The 25,349-nt window shown below is 63.0% G+C and overlaps 2 protein-coding genes across 3 annotated transcripts; one reads left to right on the top strand and one right to left on the bottom strand.

Annotated features, from left to right (window-relative positions):
* The first annotated feature begins 1,814 nt into the window (after positions 1-1,814).
* PLXNA3 (plexin A3) lies at positions 1,815-17,049 on the top strand. 2 transcript variants are annotated; one of them, XM_082716920.1, is made up of 33 exons: positions 1,815-1,930; positions 3,444-4,067; positions 4,367-4,906; positions 5,109-5,291; positions 6,221-6,349; positions 6,421-6,521; positions 6,863-6,986; positions 7,074-7,230; positions 7,310-7,409; positions 7,584-7,698; positions 7,861-8,061; positions 8,194-8,290; positions 8,448-8,638; positions 8,720-8,865; positions 8,944-9,064; positions 9,145-9,281; positions 9,389-9,559; positions 9,858-9,951; positions 10,054-10,293; positions 10,383-10,526; positions 10,606-10,840; positions 10,944-11,086; positions 11,166-11,422; positions 11,532-11,598; positions 11,712-11,858; positions 11,946-12,105; positions 12,262-12,365; positions 12,603-12,699; positions 12,966-13,156; positions 13,438-13,607; positions 14,186-14,398; positions 14,624-14,774; positions 15,901-17,049. In XM_082716920.1, exons 2-33 carry the CDS (start codon positions 3,471-3,473, stop codon positions 15,994-15,996), a joined length of 5,619 nt encoding a protein of 1,872 aa, XP_082573046.1. In that variant the 5' UTR covers positions 1,815-1,930; positions 3,444-3,470; the 3' UTR covers positions 15,997-17,049. The 2 variants fall into 2 exon arrangements, with proteins under 2 accessions (XP_082573046.1, XP_082573045.1); XM_082716919.1 differs by having other exon boundaries at positions 6,815-6,986; positions 15,901-16,115.
* A 5,307-nt stretch (positions 17,050-22,356) lies between these two features.
* On the bottom strand, positions 22,357-24,478 carry LOC309856808 (EKC/KEOPS complex subunit LAGE3-like). Its single transcript, XM_082718426.1, has 3 exons — positions 24,231-24,478; positions 22,987-23,115; positions 22,357-22,698 (listed from the first exon to the last, which is right to left on the bottom strand). Exons 1-3 carry the CDS (start codon positions 24,461-24,463, stop codon positions 22,584-22,586), a joined length of 477 nt encoding a protein of 158 aa, XP_082574552.1. The 5' UTR covers positions 24,464-24,478; the 3' UTR covers positions 22,357-22,583.
* Between the last annotated feature and the right edge of the window lie 871 nt (positions 24,479-25,349).

Raw genomic sequence — 25,349 nt, 5'->3', positions numbered from 1 at the left:
GAGCCTGCTTCTCCCTCTGCAGCTCCCTCTGCTTGACGAGGTTATTCTTTCCCCACTGGATGGTCATGGCTCCCTCATCACAAATTAATTGATGAGGGGCGCCTGGGTGGCTCAGTTGGTTAAGCCTCTGCCTTCGGCTCAGGTCATGATCTCAGGGTCCTGGGATCAAGTCCTGCATCGGGCTCTCTGCTCAGGAGGGAGCCTGCTTCCCTTCCTCTCTTTCTGCCTGCCTCTCTGCCTACCTGTGATCTCTGTCTGTCAAATAAATAAAATCTTTTTTAAAAAGGGTTGGCCAGAATGTGGAGAAATTGGAACCCTCATACATTGCTGATGGGAATTTAAAAAATGGTGCAGCTACTTTGGAAAGCTCTTTGGCCCCTTTTCTCAAAATGTTAAAAATAGAGTTACCATGTGACCTAGAAATCCCACTCGTAGGTGGAGGGGAAATGAAATTGTGTTCCCATAAACACCTGCACACAAATATTCCTAACAGCATTATTCACAATTGCCAAAAGATAGAAACAACCTAGATGCCCACCAACTGATAAATAAAATGTGATATATCCATGCAATGGAATATTATTTGGCCCTAAAAAGAGAGGAAGTTCATCATGGATGAACCTGGAAAACATTATGGTAAAGTTAAAAAACCCAGACTCAAAAGACACAAACATATTGTATGAGTCCTTTCACATGAGGTGTCCCTATTCAGAAAGTAGATTAGTGGTTACCAGGGGCTGGATGGGGGGCGGGAATGACGCTTTAGGAGTATGGGGGTTTCCTTTGGGGGGTGACAAAATGTCCTGGAATTTGATAGTGCAGACTGTCGCACAACTTTGTGAATATAGTACAAGTCACCAAGTGTTAACACTTTAAATGAGTGACTTATGTGATAGATCCATTCTATCTCAATAAAGCTGTCTAAAAAGAAAAAGGAAACAGAAAGCAGGGGAATGAAGCCCCCAGATTCAGGGTGGCTGGGGTCGGCTGGTTGAGGGGTCAGGTGTAAAGGGCTGACAGCCTCCAGTCCCGGCGCTGGCCACTTGCCTGGTATTAGCCGCGCCCTCCGGGGTATGGTCCTCGGGGGCGACGGTGTCCCGAGTAAGGACCGCACCGTCCTCCGCCGGTGCGCGCCTGACAGGTGGACACGGGGGCGGCCGCGCACCTGCAGCAGGTGGCCCGGGACGCGCCTCGGGGCGCCCGGGCGGGGCGGGGTCTGTGCGCGGCGGCGGCGCGCGGGGCCCGAGGGGGTGTGGCGCGGGCGCGCACGGGTCCCAGGGTTGCGGGAGGCTGCGGGCGGGGAGGTGGGGGAGAGGCGCGTCTCGCGGACGCGGCCATTGTGCGGGGCGAGGGGGGCTCCGCTCTCTGTGCGGGGACCCGGGCGGTTCCTGGGGTCCCGGGTGGCGCGCAGGGTTTCCCGCGGCTCCAGGAGCAGGAGCGGCTCCCGCCCGCGCGCCCGGCCGCCCGGCTCTCCCTGGGCGCCCCCGGCCGGCGCGGTGGTACGGTCCGGGTTTAAAAGGCCCTGGCGGCCGCGGGCCTGCCCACTGTGTGGGCGCGGCGGGGGCGCGCACGGGGCGCGGCGGCGGGGGCGCGCGAGTGGGGCCGGTGTGGGGCTCGGGGTGCGCGTCCACGTGGCTGGCAGGCGGCCACCCGGAGCCAGCGGCGGTGGAGGGACAGGTAGGTAGGTGGCCTCCATTTCCCGCCGCCCGCTCAGAGCCAAGCGGCTCAGCGGCCCAGGGCTCGGCCGGCTGGGTGTTGAAGGGGTCAGGCCCTGCCTCTGTCTCGCATCTCGGGCGCCGGCCTGACTGGTCCTGCGGGCCCAGCGCCAGCAAGGACCGCCCGTCTGAGCCCAGCTCCCCTGCCCTATGGGGACCCTTTGTGGCTGAGGAGCGACCCCTCCAAGGACTGCTGCGGCGCCTCCATCCACTAGGTACTAGTGGGTCGGCCGAGGGGTGCCCGTGGTGGGAGCAGGGCGAGCCAGGCCAGCAGCACGGGGAGGGGCATCGGGGAGCGGGGCGCTGGAGGCGCATCTCTGGGAGGGGCTGTCCCTTTGCAGAGCCGCTGGGTGTACCTGTGATGCTTGAGGCTCCCGCTTACAGGTGGAGGTTGGGATGGGGGCTTGGGTTGCACGTCCTGCCTTTCCAGGTCTCCATTCCTAGGCCTGTATTCCTGCGGGGTGTGGAGGAGGTTAGGGTGGGATGTGCCCCCCCTTCTCTCCCGCCTCCCTTTCTTCTCTGGCTGTTGCATTAGGGGTCCAGGATGCAGACCTGACAAAAGAGCCCCAGAGAGATGATCAGTCTGAGCTGAAAGTCGGCAGTTTCAGGCAGGGCCTGTTCCTTGTTCTAGCAAATGCATTTTTTTTTTCTTTTTCTGTCTTATATGCTCTCTTACTTTGGTTCCCTGCACCCCTCCCCCAACCTGGATACTTTGTGTCCCACTTCAGGCTTGGGCTCAGGGAGGGTAGCGCTGAGCCCTGCCCCATTGGCTGCCACGAGACTGCTCTGCTGGCTTTGCTGCCCGGAGCTGGCAGAGAAGTTGGGTGTGGCCTGGGGGCGAGGACCTGGCCAAGCTGGGCTCTGTCCCTATGGCCCCCACCCTATCTCCCTAAGGCCTTGCTGTATTGGGGGACATTGTTTCCTTTCCATAGGGCTCCTTCTGCCCCCCCTACACCTCCCCTTCCCCAACTAACCTCTGGATCTGGAGGGAGAGCTGCACAGGGCCGCCTGGGCCATCTGTCTGGCTGTGCCTGAGCAGAGCCTGACTTATGTCTGTCTGGGCGCGTGGCTGTGGGAACAGGCACAACTCGGCTTTGTGTTGCTGTGGGTAGCCAGACAGCAGGCTCCCGGACAGTCCGCTGAGGGAGGCCCTCAGGGCAAGGAGGCAGCTGGGGCCCGGACCAGGGATGTGAGGTCGGTCGCTGGGTCTGTTCTCAGACCTTGATGCCTCAGACATCTGACCTGGGCCTCCTGGTGGCGCTGGCACTCTGGGGAGGTGGCCCTCCCACCCACCTCAACACACACACTTGTGATTGTTCACTCTCTGCCTTTCCCCTCCCCCCAAATTGGGCATGGGGTGTCTCCGTGGCCTGGGGCCTGCCTATGGAGGCTCTTTGTGGCCGGCCACCCTCAGCTCCAGGATCTGTGTTTGGCGTCTCATTCTGGGAAGGCCTCCCGCCTTGCCTCTCCCAGCCTCTGGCTCTGCTGCCCCCTTGGGTGTGGCCTGGTTGAGGGGAGGCCTCCTGGCTCCTTTCCAGCGGGGGCTGGGGGTGACTGATGGCCGTCAAGCCCGCCTGTGCTCGCTGCTCACTCATGCGCCCTGGTGGAGGCCCTTCGCACCGGGCCACGGTCACCATCTGGGACTCCAGTCTGTGGGTGGGTGCGAGCCCTGGGCCAGGTGGGGGCGGGGGGAAGGCCTCTTATTTGCCCTTGCTTCTCCCTGCTCAGGCCTGCCCCTGGGTGCAGCTGCCAGCCATGCCTGCTGTTGGCCTCCTCCTGCTGTTCCTGCCTGCCGTGGCGGGGGCCGTGGGTGGCAGCAGGACCTTCCCTGCCTTCTTGGTGACGGACACTACGCTCACCCACCTGGCGGTGCACCGGGTGACTGGGGAGGTATTTGTGGGTGCGGTGAACCGCGTCTTCAAGCTGGCTCCGAACCTGACCGAGCTGCGCGCCCACGTCACGGGGCCCGTGGAGGACAATGCCCGCTGTTACCCGCCCCCCAGCATGCGCGCGTGCGCGCACCGCCTGGCGCCCGCGGACAACGTGAACAAGCTGCTGCTCGTGGACTACGCGGCCCGCCGCCTGGTGGCCTGCGGCAGCGTGTGGCAGGGCGTCTGCCAGTTCCTGCGCCTGGACGACCTCTTCAAGCTGGGCGAGCCCCACCACCGCAAGGAGCACTACCTGTCGGGGGCTCAGGAGCCGGACTCTATGGCTGGCGTCATCGTGGAGCAGGACCAGGGGCCCAGCAAGCTGTTCGTGGGCACCGCGGTGGACGGCAAGTCCGAGTACTTCCCCACCCTCAGCTCCCGCAAGCTCATCAGCGACGAGGACAGCAGTGACATGTTCAGTCTGGTGGGTGAGCCCCTTGCCCGCGCCCTCTCAAGCCGGTGCCGGGCGCTCGCGCCCCGGTGTCTCTGCTCGGCCCTCCCGAGATCGGCTACCGCTGGCCTCCTTGCCTTCCCCCTGGGCCGCCCCTGGCCCACCCCGGGAGGAGACGAGCGGCTGGTGGGGACGGGAGGACGGGCGAGGGCCCAGGATGCAGGCCGTTCCCCCCTCCCCTGCAGTCGGTGGCCTTTGCGGCTGGGGCTCCCAGGACCACAGGGGCCAGGGGGGGCCCTCGTCCCACGCTGCCCCCTCCACCTGTTCCCCAGGTATACCAGGACGAGTTCGTGTCCTCGCAGATCAAGATCCCCTCAGACACGCTGTCCTCGTACCCCGCCTTCGACATCTACTACATCTACGGCTTCGTGAGCGCCTCCTTCGTGTACTTCCTGACGCTGCAGCTGGACACGCAGCAGACGCTGCTGGACGCGGCAGGCGAGAAGTTCTTCACGTCCAAGATCGTGCGCATGTGTGCCGGGGACTCGGAGTTCTACTCGTATGTGGAGTTCCCCATCGGCTGCTCCTGGCGAGGCGTGGAGTACCGCCTGGTGCAGAGCGCCCACCTGGCCAAGCCCGGCCTGCTGCTGGCCCAGGCCCTGGGTGTGCCGCCTGATGAGGACGTGCTCTTCACCGTCTTCTCCCAGGGCCAGAAGAACCGGGCCAGCCCCCCGCGGCAGACCGTGCTCTGCCTCTTCACCCTCAGCACCATTAACGCCCACATCCGGCGCCGCATCCAGTCCTGCTACCGTGGGGAGGGCACGCTGGCCCTGCCCTGGCTGCTCAACAAGGAGCTGCCCTGCATCAACACGGTGAGCGCCCGCGCCCCCCCCCCCCCCGGCCGCTGCTCTAGCCGCCTCTGACTTCCCGCAGGGTCCCAGGGCCCACAGTTGGTCTTGGCTGGTGGGGAGCCAATGCCAGTTCTGCTTCCTTCCAGAATATGGGGTCACGTGGCCTCCGCCTAGCCACTGTCCCCCAACTCTGACTCTCACTGCACCCCTCCTGTTTCACCAGCCCATGCAGATAAACGGAAACTTCTGTGGGCTGGTGCTGAACCAGCCCCTGGGGGGCCTGCACGTGATCGAGGGGCTGCCTCTGTTGGCTGACAGCAGCGATGGCATGGCCAGCGTGGCTGCCTACACCTACCGCCAGCACTCTGTGGTCTTCATCGGCACGCGCACTGGCAGTCTGAAGAAGGTAGGCTGGGGGCCGGGGCCAGAACATGTGCCGTGAGGCCCCGGACAGGGCAGGGCCCAGGGAGGGGAGGCGGACTGCCCAGACCAGGCCCCAGGAACCCAGTCACACTCTACCCTCAGCAATGCTAGTGCCCGCCATGGCCTAAAGGGCTGGCTCGTGTAACACAGCACAGGCCCATCCTGGGGCCTCCTTGCTAGCCATCGTTGCTGAGTCCTCTGCTGAATGAATGAGGAAGAAATGTGGCTGTGACACCCCCCCCCCCGTCCCCGCTGAGCCTGTGCCCTCTTGTCCCCTCATGGGCTCTGGGGCTGCTTCCATTCTGGAACAGAGGGTCATGGGAAAGGGGGAGATGGACTCTGGGAGCTCCACTGTGCTCTGAAGGGACAGGAGTCAGGATGGCTGGCCCTGTGCTGCCCCCAGGAGGGCTGGGAACATGGGGCAGGGTGGGGGAGATTCGTAAAGAGAGCCCAGTCTGTCCCCCTCCTGGGCCCTCATGTGCTTCTGAAACCACGCTGGGGAGGAATCATTCCCAAATCACACCCTGCGCCCCATCTCAGGTGTGCCTCTCAGTAAGTCTCCAGAACAGTGCTTAGTAGTCCAAGCATTGTCAGTTTCTTGTTCCAGGACAGGTCACCCCGCAAAACGCCCTCCCCCACCCTGAGCTCTTCCACCCTCTCCCCCAGGCCTAGGTACCATGAATCTCTCCATCTCTAGTTCTTGGAGGCCTTTTTGACTGGCTGAGACACCCCCAGTGGCCTCCAGGGATGGCCTTTGAACCCTCCTTCCCCTGCCCATGGGGGCCGGGGGCGGGGGCTGGGGGGCAGGCTGAGTGCCGAACCCCTCCAGGCCCTGGCTGCAGCTTGATAAGAGGATGCCTTGGGTGCATGTGGCACAGCTATGACATCCGGCTGGCTTGTCTCGTGGCCCAGGTCCGGGTTGATGGCTCCCAGTACGCCCACCTCTACGAGACAGTGCCTGTGGTGGATGGCAGCCCCATACTCCGGGACCTGCTCTTCAGCCCTGATCACCGGCACATCTACCTCCTGAGTGAGAAGCAGGTGGGCCTGTGGCGGGCGGCGGTGGGCGGCAGGGTGGGGGGCTGGGCAGGTACTGACACGGCTGTCCCCAGGTGAGCCAGCTTCCAGTGGAGACCTGTGAGCAGTATGGAAGCTGTGCGGCCTGCCTTGGCTCAGGGGACCCCCACTGTGGCTGGTGTGTGCTGCAGCACAGGTGAGGGTGGCTGCAGGGGGCCAGTGGGGAGGGTGGCTTTGGGGAGGCCCTGCTCCAGAGACGAGTCATCTAGACGCCCTGTGGGCTGCCCACGTGCCCGTCTCTCCCGGTCATGCCCTTGTGGCCTCCTCCTCCTTCCCCTTCTATTTCATCCAACTAATGAGCAGAACCTCCATCCTCCGGGACACTTCTCGGATCGCAGGGGACGAGGCCAGAGCACACTGTTGCCTGGCACTGTGGGCTGGGCCAGCTGGCCCCTCTTCCCTCCAGACCTCCACGACTTCCCTGGCCAGGGCCCTCTGGGGCGGCTGCATCACAGGCTCTGGCCTGATCCCACGCAGATGCTGCCGCGAAGGGGCTTGTCCGGGTGCCTCAGCCCCACACGGCTTTGCTGAGGAGCTGAGCAAGTGTGTCCAGGTGCGGGTCCGGCCCAACAACGTTTCAGTGACCTCCCCCGGGGTGCAGGTGAGTGGCCTGGCAGATGTGCGTGGGCCGAGGCGGTGGGGGGGTCGCATGCCGCATGCCGCACTCTGACTCCTCTGCCTCCCCCAGTTGACTGTGGCCATGCGCAACGTGCCAGACCTCAGCGTGGGCGTGAGCTGTGCCTTTGAGGAGGTGACAGAGAGCGAGGCCGTCCTGCTGCCCTCCGGGGAGCTGCAGTGCCCCTCGCCCTCCCTCCAGGAGCTCCGGGCTCTCACCCGGGGGCATGGTCAGTGGGCTGGGGCTCTCTGGGCTGGGGGCACTCTGCGTCCCGGGCTTGCTCACGGCCACCTCTGGGCTCGCTGCAGGGGCCACCCGCACCGTGCGGCTGCAGCTGCTGTCCAGGGAGACGGGGGTCAAGTTCGCCGGGGTCGACTTCGTCTTCTACAACTGTAGCGCACTCCAGTCGTGAGTCCTGGCCTTTCTGACCTCTGTCCCCCCATCTCTTCATCCCTTGCTGGGTTTTGTGGGCTTCGGGTGGGCCCTTGGGCCCTCTTCCCTCCCGTTTTCCCATCGGGCCTGGGGGAGAGTGGTAGGAGGGCAGGCCCGGTCCTCTGACTTCCTAAGCCTCTCCCCCACCAGGTGCGTGTCCTGCGTGGGCAGCCCCTACCCCTGCCACTGGTGTAAGTACCGCCACGTGTGTACCAGTCACCCCCACGAGTGCTCCTTCCAGGAGGGCAGGGTCCACAGCCCTGAGGTGAGGCGGGGGCAGGGGGAGATGTTGCGCGCCTGGGGGCTGGGCTCTCTGACCTTTCTGCCTTTGATCTTCCGGGTTTCTCCCGGAGACTCCCCCCGGGTCCCCCCCCCCACCCCGTGCGTGTGTGTGTGTGTGTGTGGCTGACGGGTGTTCTCCCCTCAGGGGTGCCCTGAGATCCTGCCCAGCGGGGACCTCTTGATCCCAGTGGGGGTCATGCAGCCTCTTACCCTGCGGGCCAAGAACCTGCCGCAGCCACAGTCGGGCCAGAAGAACTACGAGTGCGTGGTCCGGGTACAGGGGCGCCAGCAGCGGGTGCCAGCCGTGCGCTTCAACAGCAGCAGCGTGCAGTGCCAGAACACCTCGGTGCGGGCGGGGCCCAGGGCCAGGCAGAGTGAGGGGGCGGGGCGGGGCGGGGGGCGTGGGCTTCGGGGTGGGCGGGGCTAAGGCCAGCCCCCCCCCCCGGGGGGGGGGCTCACGCGGCTCCCTCTCTCCCAGTACTCTTATGACGGTGACGAGTATGGTGACACAGAGCTGGACTTCTCTGTGGTCTGGGATGGAGATTTTCCTATCGACAAGCCTGCCACCTTCCGAGGTGAGGGGTGGGATGGGGCTGGTGAGCTCGCTTCCTGGGGCCCAGTTGCTATGAGCTGGGGCTGCATATGGTGTGTATGTGGGGGGACCCTTCATCGGGGTCCTCCGAGCCCTGGGCCCCTGCACGGCTGCTCTCCAGCAGTGCCCTCTGCCCACAGCTCTCCTGTATAAGTGCTGGGCGCAGCGGCCCAGCTGCGGCCTCTGCCTCAAGGCTGACCCTCGCTTCAACTGTGGCTGGTGCATCTCGGAGCACAGGTGCCAGCTGCGGGCCCACTGCCCGGCCCCCAAGACCAACTGGATGCACCCGAGCCAGAAGGGCACCCGCTGCAGCCACCCCCGCATTGCCCAGGTCAGTCCCCCCTGCCCTCTTCTTTCGGTTGGGCACCTGCCAATTTGGGCTCACCCTGTCCCCTCTCCTCCTGTTCTGCAGATCCACCCACTCATGGGGCCCAAGGAGGGAGGCACCCGGGTCACCATTGTGGGCGAGAACCTGGGCCTCAGCTACCGAGAGGTGGGCCTGCGGGTTGCGGGTGTGCGCTGCAACTCCATCCCCTCAGAGTATATCAGCGCTGAGAGGTGAGTGTGGCCGCGTGCGCACCGGGGCCCTGAGCCCTGGGCCCTCTGCAGCTGGCCCTGACCTTCTCGGACCCCCAGGATCGTGTGTGAGATGGAGGAGTCACTGGTGCCCAGCCCGCCGCCCGGGCCCGCCGAGCTCTGCGTGGGTGACTGCTCGGCTGACTTTCGCACGCAGTCTGAGCAGCTCTACAGTTTCGTGGTGCGTGAGATGCCTGTCCCGTACCCCCCACTCCTGCTGAGTACCCCCCCAGCTGCCCTTCAAGGGTGCTTCTCCCACAGACACCAGCGTTTGACCGCGTGAGTCCCAGTCGGGGCCCCGCTTCTGGGGGCACACGGCTCACCATCTCCGGGAGCTCTCTGGATGCCGGCAGCAGGGTCACTGTGACCGTGAGAGATGGCGAGTGCCAGTTTGTGAGGTGGGCAGGGCCCTGTCAGCTTCAGCCTGGGCATTTTGTAGGGTCACAAGGCAGGGTGGGTCCCGGCCCTGAGCTACCTGCCCTAAGCGCCCTGCTTGCCAATGTAGGAGGGATGCCGAGGCCATCGTGTGCCTCTCCCCCGTGTCCACTCTGGGCCCCAGCCAGGCCCCCATCACCCTGGCCATCGACCGTGCTAACATCTCCAGCCCTGGAGTCCTCTACACCTACACCCAGGACCCCACTGTCACTCGCCTTGAGCCCACCTGGAGCATAATCAAGTAAGACCCTAGGAAAAATGAGGAGCATTGATGGCAGTCAGGGATTGTGTCCCTGAGCTGTTCTGGGGCCTTGCCTGGTGGCCGGAGTCTCGGGCATCAGGTTACACCTCCTGGGAGCCCAAGCCCTCATCGGCAGAGGGGGCCCAGTCCTTTCCTTGGCATCCACCCAGCGCCCTGGGTAGAGGAGGCCCTCGGCCCCCCCGCAGCCTTGGTAGCTGTCCTGGGCCAGGCTGGGGGTAGTGGGGGGAGGGAGGACCCTAACCCTAACCTTGAGGACCCTCCCCCCCACCACTCCCAGTGGAAGCACTGCCATCACTGTGAGTGGGACCCACCTACTGACAGTCCAGGAGCCCCGGGTCCGGGCTAAGTACCGAGGCATCGAGACCACCAATGTGAGTGCCGGCCACTGTGGCCCCGCCCCGCCCCGCCCCCACCCCACCCGCCCCTGCCCCCTGTGGCCTTAGCCACTGGGCTGCCCTCCCTTGTCCCCACAGACTTGCCAGGTGATCAACGACACTGCCATGCTGTGTAAGGCCCCCGGCATCTTCTTGGGACGGCCGCAACCCCAGTCCCAGGGAGAACATCCCGATGAGTTCGGCTTCTTGCTGGACCATGTGCAGACGGCCCGCTCCCTCAATCGGTCCTCCTTCACTTACTACCCGGACCCCAGCTTTGAGCCCCTCGGGCCCTCTGGCGTCCTGGATGTCAAACCCGGCTCCCACGTAGTGTTGAAGGTATGAGTGGGGCACAGGGGCCAGGAGAGGCGGGGAGGTGGGGAACCACAGCCGCGACCCTGTCGTGTCACTCCCCCCCACGCCGACAGGGCAAGAATCTGATCCCTGCAGCAGCCGGCACCTCCCGCCTCAACTACACGGTGCTGATCGGGGGCCAGCCGTGCGCGCTCACCGTCTCCGACACGCAGCTCCTATGTGACTCTCCGCGCCAGACAGGCCGGCAACCTGTCATGGTGGGTAGGGACAGGGGAGGCCTCCAGGGGCGCGTGGGGTGGGCGTGGGGGTGCGCTCACGGCGCGCTGGTCCCTGCAGGTCCTGGTGGGCGGCCTGGAGTTCTGGCTGGGTACCCTGCACATCACGGCCGAGCGGGCGCTCACCCTGCCGGCCATGGTGGGCCTGGCGGCGGGCGGTGGGCTCTTGCTGCTGGCCATCACTGCCGTGCTGGTGGCCTACAAGCGCAAGACCCAGGACGCAGACCGCACGCTCAAGCGGCTTCAGCTGCAGATGGACAACCTGGAGTCCCGCGTGGCTCTGGAGTGCAAGGAAGGTGCCTGGGCCGGGGGGCGTGGTGGGGGGGGCCCTGGGAGGGGGGCGGGGAGGAGGGGGGCCCCTCCCCTGCTTTGCTCACTCCACTTCCCTGCCCCTCCCAGCCTTCGCGGAGCTGCAGACCGATATCAACGAGCTGACCAGCCACATGGACGGCGTGCAGATCCCGTTCCTGGACTACCGGACGTACGCCGTGCGCGTGCTCTTCCCGGGCATCGAGGCCCATCCAGTGCTCAAGGAGCTGGATGTGAGTCCCCGCCCTGCCTGCCCACTCCTTGTCCCCTCGGTGGACCCCCACACTCTCTGAGACTCCCCGTCCCTCCCAGACACCCCCGCACGTCGAGAAGGCCCTGCGCCTCTTCGGGCAGCTACTGCACAGCCGCGCCTTCGTGCTCACCTTCATTCACACGCTGGAGGCCCAGAGTAGCTTCTCCATGCGCGACCGTGGCACCGTGGCCTCGCTCACCATGGTGGTCCTGCAGAGCCGCCTGGATTACGCCACGGGGCTGCTCAAGCAGCTGCTGGCTGACCTCATCGAGAAGAACCTGGAGAGCAGGAACCACCCGAAGCTGCTGCTGCGCAGGTACTGGGAGGGGAGGCAGCCCCGCCCCCGGCCTGCCCCCCACCCCTGCTAGAGCAGGCCCCGTCCAGGCTGCCCTCTGCCTGCTGGCCCAGTGCCCCTTATGCCCTAGGACCGAGTCGGTGGCCGAGAAGATGCTTACCAACTGGTTCACGTTCCTGCTGCACAAGTTTCTGAAGGTGCACTGGTGGGGATGGGGCCAGGGGCGGGCAGAGGTGATGGGGTGCAGGGACGGGGGGAGGCGACTAGCTGGCAGGTAGGTGGCGAGCCGGGTGCCCGACCCTGGCTGCAGGAGTGTGCCGGGGAGCCGCTTTTCCTGCTCTACTGCGCCATCAAGCAGCAGATGGAGAAGGGCCCCATTGATGCCATCACGGGCGAGGCCCGCTACTCTCTGAGCGAGGACAAGCTCATCCGGCAGCAGATTGACTACAAGACGCTGGTGAGCTGGGGTCCAGGTGGGCTGGGATCCAGGCACAGGGGAAGGAGCCTCACCCAGGACCCACCCCGTGGTGCCCCCCACTCTCAGACCCTGCACTGCTTGTTCCCGGAGAGCGAGGGCAGCACTCAGGTCCCAGTGAAGGTTCTCAACTGTGACAGCATCACCCAAGCCAAAGATAAGCTGCTAGACGCCGTGTACAAGGGCATCCCGTACTCCCAGCGCCCCAGAGCTGAGGACATGGACCTAGGTAAGCGGCCCTTTCCTTTCTTCCTGGCCCCCACCCTGTGGCCGCGTCACACCGGCTGGCATTCACACCCCCATTTGGGCTCTGTCTTTGGAGGGGAGTGGGTGCAGGGCCGGGGGGACCCCAGGCAGGACCTCACGGGCTGTCTGTGGCCTGCAGAATGGCGTCAGGGCCGCATGGCCCGCATCATCCTCCAGGATGAAGATGTCACCACCAAGATCGAGTGTGACTGGAAGAGGGTCAACTCGCTGGCCCACTACCAGGTGAGGGGCAGGGGGCCTGCTCATCCCCAGGGCCACCTGGGAGCCATGGCCCCGTCCTGACGACACAGGAGCTCGGGCACTGGCTCCTCCCTTCTCCTGCCCCTGTGGTCATGGTCCGTGCCCGTGGTGCCTCAGTTGCCTCTGCCCGTGCGCCCTGCAGGGTCAGGTTGGGTGGCGGCTGAGGCCCTTGGCCCCTCAGCCTCCTGTACCGCCTGCCTCTGTCTCCGGGCTTTCCAGGTGACAGACGGTTCCTTGGTGGCACTGGTGCCCAAACAAGTATCCGCCTACAACATGGCCAACTCCTTCACCTTTACTCGCTCCCTCAGCCGCTACGGTAGGTGCCTTCTGCGTGGCAGCCTTTGCCGGCTCTGTGCCCTTCGAGGCCATGTCAGCCATCATGGGGGGCCCCCTCGTTGCAGGGCTGGCTCGCTTCTGGTGGCCTCCCCAGGCCTTGACCTTGGGAGGCCTTGAGTTTCGTGGAGCCTAGACGTGGGCCTGGGCCAGTGGGAGCAGGCAGGCCGCCCCTTCACTTGCTGGGCTCCCAGGACAGAGCGGGGCAAGAACCGCTGGCCTAAGGGGCATGCCTGTCCTTGGCCCCAGAGAGCTTGCTGCGCACGGCCAGTAGCCCCGACAGCCTCCGTTCTCGGGCACCCATGATCACGCCCGACCAGGAGACTGGCACCAAGCTGTGGCACCTGGTGAAGAACCATGACCACGCTGACCACCGGGAGGGGGACCGCGGCAGCAAGATGGTCTCGGAGATCTACCTGACGCGACTGCTGGCCACCAAGGTGCAGGCCTGCTGGGAGCCACCATGGCCTGAGCCCAGACAACTTGTAGCCTGGCCTTGGCCCTGTGGTGGGCCTGGCCTGCCCTGGGGCGGGGTGGGGGGAGGCCACGGGATTGGTCGCATCCGGCTGGGCCTTTCTCAGGCGTTTGCTTCAGGAACTTCCAGCCAGAGGTTGAGGCTGGGCCTGTCTTGGGTGAGGCCCCTGTCCCCTGCCCTGGTTCTGCAGCGGGGCTGTCCCGGCCTGGCCCCGTCACGGCCTGTGCTCTTGCCGAGCCCCTGCAGGGCACGCTGCAGAAGTTTGTGGACGACCTCTTTGAGACGGTATTCAGCACGGCCCACCGGGGATCGGCCCTGCCCCTGGCCATCAAGTACATGTTCGACTTCCTGGACGAGCAGGCTGACCAGCGCCAGATCAGTGACCCTGACGTGCGCCATACCTGGAAGAGCAACTGGTACCGCCAGATGGGGGGCCACGCATGGAGGAGCAGGACAGGGGGTCGCAGGACGGGGGTCCGAGCCGGGAGGGTGCCAGATGGGGGGTTGCCAGATGGGGGTCTGCACGGGGAGGGCACCAGACAGGGGGGCCGCTGGATGGGAGGCGGCAGGACAGGGGGCAGTGCGAGGAGGACACTGGATGGGGCGGGGGTGCAGGATGGGGGGGCCGTGTGGGGAGGGTACCAAATGGGGGGCCGCAGGACGGAGGGTTGTGTTGGGGGGTGCTGGATGGGGGGGCCATAGGACAGGGGACTGCCGCTGGACAGGGGGCTGTGCAGGGAGGGTGTTAAAAGACGGGGGGTGGCAAGACGGGGTGGTGCAGGATGGGGGGCCACGGTGCTGTCAGCGGCAGCAGGGGAGGTGGGGATTCTGGCCATGGGGTTAGGATGGAAGGCCATGGACTCGTGTTTTTCTCTGCAAGAAGGCTGGCGGGGAGTTAAGGGACGGCCAACCTCACTATGTCACCCTGGCCATGCCCAGGCTGGCCGGGGAGCATTGGCGGGAGGGGGCCTCAGGCGCTTGCTCCTCTCCCCAGCCTGCCCCTGCGCTTCTGGGTGAACGTAATCAAGAACCCCCAGTTCGTGTTCGACATCCACAAGAGCAGCATCACGGACGCCTGCCTATCCGTGGTGGCCCAGACCTTCATGGACTCGTGCTCCACGTCCGAGCACCGGCTGGGCAAGGACTCCCCGTCCAACAAGCTGCTCTATGCCAAGGACATCCCCAACTACAAAAGCTGGGTGGAGAGGTGGGCCCTGCAGCCCCCTGCTGGGTGGGCCTGGGGCGGGTTGGGGAGAGGGAAGGTGTGCTGTGGGGGAGGGGAGCTTGACTGGGCAGCCCAGAGAGCCCGCTTGCCACCCCGCCCTCTCCCCAGCCCTGTCGGCTTTAGGAAGAAGGCCCGGAGAATGGCCTGAGAGCCAGGTCAGGGGTTTTGGCGGCACCTGCCTCTGTGACCTAGTCAGGGTTCCGACAGGTACTACCGGGACATCGCGAAGATGGCGTCCATTAGCGACCAGGATATGGACGCCTACTTAGTGGAGCAGTCGCGTCTCCATGCCAGTGACTTCAACATCTTGAGCGCGCTCAGCGAACTCTACTTCTACGTCACCAAGTACCGCCAGGAGGTGTGTGCCAGTTCCACAGGCGCCCAGCTGTTAGGCCCCGAACATGCACTTGGTGGCAAAAGTGGGGGGCTCAGTAAGGGTAAGGGAGCTCCAGGGCGTGGGAGGGGACAGAGAGGGCCTAGAGGCCATCCCTGGGATTGCTCGCGGCGCCCCGCCTAGCCGGCCTCCAGGCCAGCACCTGGGACACTTTCCGCAGATGCTGGGGTTTGAGGGACGTAGGAGAGAAGCCACGGGCCAGAGAGTCAAGTTCTGGTTGGGCAAAAGTAAAGGTCCAGGGAAGGGATGGGTGGATGTGGGGGTGCCCAGAGGGGTGAGGCCAGAAGGTGAGCAGGGCTAGAGCCTTATAGGGCCCATGGATTTCGTGACTGCAGCCTCAGGAGGCTGGAAACATTAGAGATGTGAGATTGAGGGTGTATTATTACTGGAAATGAGAACCTTCCAGCCAGGACCCGGCCCTGAAAGCCCGGAGCCCGCACGAGCTCACCAGGGCGGCCCAGAGCCCGTGTAGAGGGAGAAGCAGCCCGCGCAGCGAGCCCTGGGGCCCTGGGACACTCGGAGGTGGTGGAGGAGACAGGGAGTGACCACGGAGACTGCGGCGGGGCGGCCAGAGGGCCGGGAGGGACCCCGAGAGGGCAGGTGCAGGGCGACCTCCCAGCTCCGGAAGGGCCGCACGTAGGCGCGCACCGGGGCAGGGGGGAGGTCAGGGAGGAGGGAGCGAGGGGCTCCGCGGGGGCTGCTGCCGGTCAAGGGACAGGACGCCTTCTGGAAACCCACCCGCGAGAGGTTGGGGCGGGCGTGGGAGTTGGAGTTGCGTGTGCCGAGGGGCTGGGGAGCTCGGGGTCAGCCATCCGGGCCGCTCTCGGGAGGGGGGGCTGCCCTCTGGCCCCCGAGAGCAGGGAGCCCGGTTCTGCAGCAGGAGGGGCTCTGGGGCGCAGGAGAAGCTGCCCACCGATGCCGGGGGAGGGGTTGTGCCTCCTTCCCCCTGCCCGGGGGGCCCCCCAGAGAGGACGGGGCGCGCCCAGGCGCCGGGGAGGGACGAGCTCCAGCTGGGGAGGAGGGCTTTGGCCGGAGGGCACTGGCCCCTCCTCGCCAGCCCCGCTCCGGGGGGGACACCCCCCTCCCCCAGGTTCTCACGGCTCTGGACCGAGATGCCTCCTGTCGGAAGCACAAGTTACGACAAAAACTGGAACAGATCATCAGCCTCGTGTCCAGCAACAGCTAAGGGTGGCAGAAACGGTTGCGGGGACGGGGCGACTCGGTCCTGAGCTGTTCTCCGGGCTGAGCCCTGGATCCGGGGGTGCGGGGGCGGGGGTTCCCTGGGCCAATATGCCCCCAGCACACCTGGGCGCCCCCTTCATTAGTGCCTTCCTCTGGGCCCTGTGTGGGGGCAGGGGTGACAGGACCAAGCCCCCGACCCCAGCAGCAGCAATACCCCTGCCCCCTGCCCCCCCCACCCCCTACCCCCCTACCCTCTTGCCCCCCCCCCCCCCCCCCCGCTCTCCCCAGCCCTCCTGCCCCTGTGCTGTGGCAGCCTGTGCCGTCCTCGCTATTTATACCCCTAACAGCCTATTTATTTAATTTATCTCCCTCTCGCCACCCCCATCTGTAACCATGTGTCCCTTCTCCGGGATGCTGTCACCCACACACCCCTTCTGTCCTTGAGTCGTCCTGGCTCCTCTGTGACAGCAGCAGCCCTGGCCTGTCCTCGGGCACCTTCCCCCCTGCGCTGTGGCTGGCCCCGCCCATTCCGAGCGGGGGAGGGGCGATCTCGGCACCAGCAGCACTTGGGGGCCGGGCAGGGGATAGAGGGAGGGGCGCCCCCCCCCAGCGCCACCCATGGACTGTGACGGGGTGGGCCTAGGGTTCTCCCTGCAGCTGAGCCACAGACCCCCTCCCGCGCAGCTCCAGAGTCAGATGGGACCTTCTCCTGGCCCCGCGGGCAGCGCCAGGACAACTAGAAGCGGGCCTGGGCCCAGGCTGGAGGCGGGCCTGGGGGCTCTGGAACTCTCCTTCTCCCGGCCCTACTGCCACATGTCCTCCGTGCTGTACGCACTTGCCCCAGACCCCTTGCCCTCAGCCGCCCTGTTCTGCGCCTGCCCAGCGTGGCCTGGTCACGGCGGCCGTGCCTTACTCCTTGGTTCTTCTTTCTCTGAGGTGAGGGCTCTGGCCCCGTCTCCTGGGCCCCCAAACCCACTTCTCTCCTCTTTTCGGGCATGAGCTTTCTGTCGTCGCTGTTCATGGAATTCTTTTCCTAATTAAGTGTTGGGAAAATGGAGTCTCGTGTGGCTTTGTCCTGGGGGCAAGTGGGTGGTCGGTGCGCAAAGAAGCAGGTGGGGAGGCTGTCGGCCTGTGGGTGGTGGGAGGGCTAACTCGAGCCGGCGTCCTGAGGCTCTGAGGAGGGCGAGGGCCATGTCCATCCTCAGCCGGCCCTGGTGGCTCTCCCTTCAAGGTCCAGTCCGAATCTGTTCCCTTCTCCCCACCTCCACGCCCCCAGTCAAGTCCCAGCTACCCTGGGCTCCTGCCTGGATGCCCAGTGTCTCCACTTCTGTCCCACTTGCCTGCCCTCATTCTAGTCTTAGTGCAGCAGGCTCTGGGAACCCGAGAAACCAGCAGTAGCTCTTGTCCCCCTCTGTGCAGAACTCCCCAGACTCCTCCATATCGGACAGTGCTTTACTGCCCCACTGCCTCCAGCCCGAAGCACCTGCTTACTTCTTCTCCGCCTGCCCCCCCCCCCCCACATGTTAAAGTCATGCAGGAGGGGAGGAAGTGGGATGCAATTCCAAATAGACTGGCCAGGAATGAAATTTGAGTGAGCCAGCTGGAACACCAGGGGAAGAGATTTCCAGACCTGAAAGAGCCTGTGCAAGGGCCCTGAGGCAGGGGTGGGCCTGGCCTGTTTGAGAAAGGAGAGGAGGCCGGTATGGTTGGACCAGAGGGAGCAAGGTGGAGGGGAGAGCGGAAGAGGCCAGAGAAGATGAGGGGGCCTGGGTCCCATCCCCCTCTGTCGGCCACTGTAAAGGGCTCTTTGTCTCTGAGTCAGAGGGGAGCCCAGGGAGGGTTGGTGATAGAGTTGTGTGATCTGCCTTGGGTGTCAGCGCCACCCAGCAGCTTCAGCAGTCCGTCTGTGGGGCCAATGCAGTGGACTGTGGTGGTTACAAAACTGCATTTGTTAAAACTCCTAGACCTGTACGCCTGAAGAGGAGGAGGTTACAGGATGGAAATTAGACCTCACTAAACCTGACTGCAAACATAGTAAACAAAAAGGGGAGGTAAAGGGTAAAGAGAAAGCTGCTTGATCTGGGATAAGGCTTCAAGCCCAGACGAAAGGAAGTGCTTGGATGTCTGCTATGCAGGCGGGTGGAAGAGAGAGGCCAAGGAAGATGGTTTTCGAACATGACCGCTGTGAGGTTATGGGAACTAAGCCAATGCAAGACTAAATGTGTCAATTTTTAACCTTTGGGTAAAGAAACCACGAGTGACTAGAATAGAACCATTCTGGGAGAATGAATAGGGGATGCAGAGTGGACAGCGGTGTAAGAGCGAATTTCTCATGTATCAAACAATAAAGTCTTAAAACTGATTTTGAAGGGGCGCCTGGGTGGCTCAGTCCGGAGAGCGTCTGATGCTTGGTTTCGACTTAGATTGTGATCTCAGGGTCCCGAGGTGAAGCCCATGTTGGGCTCTGTGCTCTGTGCTGAGTCTGCTTGACACTCCGTCTCTGTTCCCTCCACCCTGCTGGTGTGCACATTCCCTTTCTCTAAAATAAATATAATCTTTTTTTAAAAGATATGTATTTATTGGTCAGAGAGCAATAGAGCACACAAGCAGGCAGAGCGGCAGACAGAGGCGGAGAGAGAAGCAGGCCTCCTGCTGAGCAGAGAGCCCGATGCGGGACTTGATCCCCGGACCCTGGGATCATGACCTGAGTGGAAGGCAGCTGCCCAACTGACTGAGCCACCCAGGCATCCCATAATCTTTTTTAAAAAATTTTAAAATTAGGGACGCCTGGGTGGCTCAGTGGGTTAAGCCGCTGCCTTCGGCTCAGGTCATGATCTCAGGGTCCTGGGATCGAGTCCCGCATCGGGCTCTCTGCTCAGCAGGGAGCCTGCTTCCCTCTCTCTCTCTCTGCCTGCCTCTCCATCTACTTGTGATTTCTCTCTGTCAAATAATTAAAAAAATTTTTTTAAAAAGATTTTTAAAAAGGAAGACAAGAGACAGACCCCTGTTGTCGCCTGCTGTCAGGCAAGTCTTCATTGTCATCATCATCACAACTACAGTCCCCCTGCCACCGCCACCCCTCGCCCCCAACCCCAGCAGCGTCACTCTTTCCCCCAGCGCGCAGCACAGGCAGTCTCCATGTGCCACAATGGCAGATTTTCTGTTCTTGCATCTGGACTAACGAAGGACAGAGTTACAACCCAATTTGGGGGGCTTTAATTGAAGGAGCCCCACAAACCACACAGACTCGATGAAACACACACCATAAAGAACGCAGGTATGGCGCATGAAGAACAGCGATCTCTGGGTGGGGAGAAGTCAGAGATGTGCCCTGTGATCCTTGGCAGAGGAAGTTTCCTGGTGAAGCCCAATGGACACTCCTAGTTTAGGAAGCGGGACTGAAAGCCCGGGGACCCCAAGTTGGCAGGGCCGAGGATGTGGGGAGCGGTGGGTGGAGGAAAGCCTGCACATCCTCAGAGGGTCCCGCTGGAGTAAGCCGCAGACCACTGACCATCGCCAGTGCATGAGGGAACTGCCCGAGGCTGGGGTAACGACCATTTGAAGAACGGAAGGTAGTTTGTCTGGCGCTTGAGCACGACAGGACGTCACAGCTGTCCCTACCAGCCAAGAAGGCAAAGCTCACAATTCAGGAGGCATCAGACCGGCCACCCAGAGGGTCTTGCCTCAGTAGTGATGGGGGGAAATTGACCGCTACATTGAGTTGTTCTGGTGCATAGAACAAATCTTCAAAGTAAGCTGAAAAGGATCAAACTGTTCATGGTCACATAATAGCATCTCAGACTAAAGCTCACAGATCTGTCCAGCAATACAAAGATATACAGCACCCAAGGAAGATCATATCTGGCATCCAATCTAAAATTACCAGGCACGCAGAGAAGCAGGGAAAGTCCAACCTACAACTAGGAGAGAAATTCTTCACAAAAAGGTATCTATATTGGAAAGGAAGAACTAAAACTGTCTTTATCCTGAGGAAACCTGATCACCTATGGAGAAAGTCCCACGACATCCACCAAAGGATTGCTGGAACCCCTGGGCTGGGCAAGCGTACAGGACGCGGTGTTTTCTAGAAAGTGCACTCCTTCGGCCGAAAAGCTCAATTGTCCCAGCACTCGTCGTCGCTGAGCTAAGTCCTGTCAGCCACAAAGCTCTGATTCTAGTGTTTCTGGGTTCCTTGCTCTTCTCATGCAAACTATTTTTTTCTTACAAATTTTATTTATTTATTTGAGAAAGAGCGTGAGAGAGAGCACGAGCAGGGGGTAGGATGGAGGGGAAGAGGCAAAGAGAGAAGCAGACCCCCGCTGAGCAGGGTCCCGATGCAGGACTCGATCCCACAACCTCAGGATCATGACCTGAGTGGAAGGCAGATGTTTAACTGACTGAGCCACACAGGCGTCCGCAGAGTAATTTTTTTTTTTTTTTAAGATTTTATTTATTCATCTGACAGAGAGAAATCACAAGTAGATGGAGAGGCAGGCAGAGAGAGAGGGAAGCAGGCCTCCTGCTGAGCAGAGAGCCCGATGCGGGACTCAATCCCAGGACCCTGAGATCATGACCTGAGCCGAAGGCAGCGGCTTAACCCACTGAGCCACCCAGGCGCCCCCGCAGAGTAATTTTTTAAAAACTTGGCCAGAGAGCCAGTGGTGATAAGGTGGAAAACCTGTATTCTGGCAGGAGGGTGCATTTTCTGGAGAGGAATTTTACACTTTTTTTTTTTTTAAGATTTCATTTATTTGTCAGAGTATGCACAAAGCAGAGGGAGCAGTGGGCAGAGGGAGAGGCAGGCTCCCTGCTGAGCAGGGAGTCTTATGCAGGGCTCCACCCCAGGACTTGGGGAGCATGACTTAAGCCAAATGCAGATGCGCAACCAACTGAGCCACCCAGGTGCCCCTAATTTTGCCATCTTGAGTCAGTTTCAAAAGAATAGCCGGGGGCGCCTGGGTGGCTCAGTGGGTTGGGTCGCAGCCTACGGCTCAGGTCATGATTTCAGGGTCCTGGGATCGAGCCCTGCATCTGGCTCTCTGCTCAGCAGAGAACCTGCTTCCCTTCCTCTCTCTCTGCCTGCCTCTCTGCCTACTTGTAATCTCTGTCTGTCAAATAAATAAATAAATAAATAAAAATTAAAAAAAAAAATAGAATAGCCGGGCGGGGCGCCTGAGTGGCTCAGAGGGTTAAAGCCTCTGCCTTAGGCTCAGGTCATGATCCCAGGATCCTGGGATCGAGCCCCGCATCAGGCTCTCTGCTCAACAGGGAGCCTGCCTCCCACTCTCTCTCTGCCTGCCTCTCTGCCTACTTGTGATCTCTGTCAAATAAATAAATAAAATCTTTAAAAAAATAAAAAAGAATAGCAGGATAGCAGGGCGCCTGAGTGGCTCTGTCAGTTGAGTGTCTGACTCTTGATTCTGGCTCAGGTCATGGTCTCAAGGTTGTGGGGTTGAGCCCCGCATTTGGGCTCCACACTCAGCAGCAGTCTGCTTGAGATTCTGTCTGTCTCTCTCCTCCTCCAACCCCTCTCTCTCACTAATAAAAATAGTAATTTTCTATTTTAATTTAAAAAAAATAATCTTTAGAAAAATAGTAATATTTAGGCACTTTCCCTCTCCCCTGGTCTGTCTCCCTCACTTGTACTCTGAAATAAATAAATAAAATCTTAAAACAGTAAATATGCATGCCTGGGTGGCTCAGTTGGTTAAGCATCTGCCTTCTGCTCAGGTTATGATCCCAGGATTCTGGGCTGGAGTGCGGCATTGGGCTGCCTTGCTCAGTGGGAAGCCTGATTCTCCCTCTGCTTGTGCTCTCTGACAAATGAATAAAATCTTAAAAAAACATAGAAAAAAATAATAAACATTTAACCAAGTAATTTTGCCTCTATTAACGTATCTTAAGGAAGCATCATTCATACAAAGATTTTACGCCAGAGTTCCACTGACTCACCATCTCTCATTGGCAAAGCTGAAGAGAATTTAAAAGTTCAGTAATGACATTAGAACGCATCTTTCATGCATGCATTCGAGAATGCACTCAGCGTTTTCAGAGAGGAAAAGTTCACATTCGGTGGGGAAAACATCCGGGGACATGTGAAACGTGCAAAATATTACCCCTTCTTCATGATTCTCCGTTTAGCATCTAAACACCAGGAGAAAACGAAGGACACATTCCACCGAGCGGAGAGAGCCGCTGACAGCAAAGGACAGGGAAGGACAGAGAAGGACAGAAGCCGCGTTCTCCCATTTCCGCTCTCGCGCCTCCCTATCTCCATCCCAGAACCTGCCCTCCGCTTCCCCGAGGACAAAGGGAAGACCCTCTGAAGGCGGTGCCATGGCGGAAAAGAAACCCAGACAGAATCGCACAGCTCAGCTCCGTATAATTGTCTGCAGTGACTGACGAACAAACTACCAATTAAGCGGCAAACAAAACAAAACAAAACAACGGGGCCCTGAGTGCCCTGGGGTCGTTAGCCTCAGAGGATTAGGCCCTCCTAACACAGGGGCAGCAGGTACGACAGGAGTCACTGTCCCGGGAAGGACGCAGTCCCGGGAGGGATAGACTTCAGCCCCTCTCCCCAGCCCAGGCTTAGCGGGAAATGGGGGGCCCAAAGCGCCGCATGGTCCGCATCACCAGGGAAAGGTGGTCCAGGAAGTTGAGGACGGACACTCGCAGGAGGCGAGGATCCTCAGCTCTCCAGCGGCTGAAAGGGAGCAGAAAAGACAACCGAGTTGGAGGTGGAAGCTTCTCCCCTTCCTTGCTCTGCCGCCCCCCGCCCCAAATCCAGCCCACCAACCCCGACATCCCCATGAAGGCACTTCCCTGTACCCCAGGCCAGGCTGCAGGTGCAGGCCGAGACAGCCTCCGCCACCCCTGTCCCTGGAAGTAACCGTTCATGGAGGGTCTCTGTGTGTCCAGCTGAGTGCCCCTTCCGTGGAGACCGGGCCTGCTACCGGCTACCGCTCCCACCGGGCCCCCTTCCAGAACTTACACGGCCAGGACGCTGCCGCTCACGGTGAGCTGCTTCTCGACAGCCTTTCTGTGGGGCTCGGCATCTGGGGCCAGGGACCCACAGGCGATCTCCGCCTCCAAGCAGGATGGAAAAGGGACGCAGAGGGCACTGGAGGAGACCGGCTTAAGGCACCATCCAAAGGATTCTGTGCCTGCCCCCCGCCCTTCTCAGGCCCCCCTGACGAGCCCAGTCCCCTTCCAGACAGCTCCCACCTCCTTCCCCGACCTAATCACAGCCAGCCACCCGGGCCCCAGACGCCAAGCCAGGCCCATAGCCCCCCACCCCCGCTCCCCCGCAACCGGGTCATTCCCGGCTCTCCCTCCTTCCTTCCCCGACCCGTCCCTCTAAAGCCAGGCCATTGGCACCCTGCTGGCATCTCTCTGCCGCCCCCCAACTCCCCCAGCACCCCCTGCCTCCCCTCTGTACCCCTTCAACCCAGCCACGGGCCAGAACCCCCCAGCTTCCTCCACCCCCTCGGTGACCACTGACCCACCAACCCCGGGCTGGACCCCTCCAGCCTCCCCAACATCTCCTGTGACCACTGTCCCCGCAGCCCCGGGCGGGACCCACCCCCCCCAGCCACTCCCCCGTGACCACCGTCCCACCGGCCCGGGCTGGACCCTCCCAGCCGCTCCCCCGGTGACCACGGCCCCACCAGCCCTGGGACAGACGCCCGCAGCCGCTCCCCACTGACTCCTGTCCCACCAGCAATCAGGCTGGACCCCCACAGCCTCTCCACCTCCTGTGACTACTGTCCCACCAGCCCCGGGCCGGACCACCCAGCCTGCCCCAGGGACCACTGTCCCACCAGCCCTGGGCCGGTCCCCCGCATCTGCTCCCCTGGGGACCACCGCCCCACCAGCCCCGGGCCTGAACCCCCAGCCTCCCCCAGTGACTACTGTCCCACCAGCTCTGGGCCAGACCTCGGCAGCCGCTGCTCCTCCGGTGACTACTACCACACCAGCAATCGGGCTGGACTCCCACAGTCTCCACCCCCCCCCGACCACTGTCCCACCAGCCTCGGCCAGACCCTCCAGCCGCTCCTCCGGTGACCACTGTCCCACCAGCCCTGGCCGGACCGCCCTAGCCGTCCCCAGCCCCCGGTGAACACCGCCCCTCTCCCTGTCCGCCCGCAGGCCGCCCCGACCCTTCGGTCCCTCAGGGGCCCTGGCGCCCACAGCCAGCCCCCGGCCCAGGCCCCGCCGTCCGCTCGGGCAGGATACAATCCGTGTCTTCGGGTCTCCCGCCGTCCAGTCGTGGCAGCGGCGTCTCCGCCCGGCTCCGGGACGTGCCGTGCGCGCGAGACGGGCCGAGCCCTGCCGGCGGCGGCAGCAGCGGCCTCGCCCGCGCCGCCGGGAAAGCCGGGGCCGCCCCGGCCACCGCGACGGTCCTGGCCGTCCGGGCCGTCGTCCGCAGCGCCCGCCCCGCCGCCCGCGCCTGCGTCTGCCGCCTGCATGGCCGCCGCGCCCCGCCCCCGCCTTCCGGGCGCCGCTCCCGCCGCCCCGCCCCTCGGAGGAACTGGGGCTTCTTCCCAACGCCCCGCCTTTCGCGAGGCCCCGCCCCCACGCCGCGCGCACGCCACTGTCTCAGGGCGGGGAGGGAAGGGGCGGGGCGGGGAGGGAAGGGGCGGGGCGGGGAGGGAAGGGGCGGGGCGGGGAGGGAAGGGGCGGGGCGGTGTGGGGGGAAAAGGGTGCCGGGCGTGTGGCCGCTTCCCGCCAAACCGACCCGGCGGGGGCCCGCCAGGAAAGCGCGGCTCTCTCCACAAGCCCTGCGTCTCAGAGCCCGACGCGTCCCCAGGGCACCTGCGCCAACGGGCTCCTAGGGAGGCCGCCGGGCCTGTGGTCGCTGCCCGCCCAGTGGGCCCTTGCACCCTCGGGCCCTGGGAGGACCCATGGCTGCCGAGCCAGCGAGCGCTTCCTCGCAAAGCTCAGCGCCTTTGTACGCGACGCGACTCGGGCTGCCCGGAGCGCCTGCGCCAACAGCCCCCATCGCCCCCCACCCCAGCCAACCCCACAGACCCGCCCCGGCCCCGCGGAGCCTGCTGGGCCCTTGACTCGCCTCCCACAGTCCCGGTCCGCTGCCCCGGGAGCTGCCGGAGACCCCGCCCCACGGCTGCCTGGCCAATGAGCGCTCTCTCGCGAAGCCCCGCCCCTCAGGGCTCCGTGGGATCCAGGCGCGCCTGCGCATACACGACCCTTCCCTCGGGCGGCGGCCGGCAGCGTGCTGGCTTCCCGCCAAGCTGACCCCGCGGCCCGTGGCTTCCGGGACCGCCTTCCCGGCGGCGTGGCCAGCTGGCCAGCGAGCACTCCCTCACGGAACGCTGCCCCCTAGGGTGACACGTG

This window comes from Mustela nivalis, assembly GCF_964662115.1.
Source record: "Mustela nivalis genome assembly, chromosome: X".
Taxonomy (NCBI): Eukaryota; Metazoa; Chordata; class Mammalia; order Carnivora; family Mustelidae; genus Mustela; species Mustela nivalis.
This window is presented reverse-complemented; position numbering and strand designations above follow the sequence as displayed.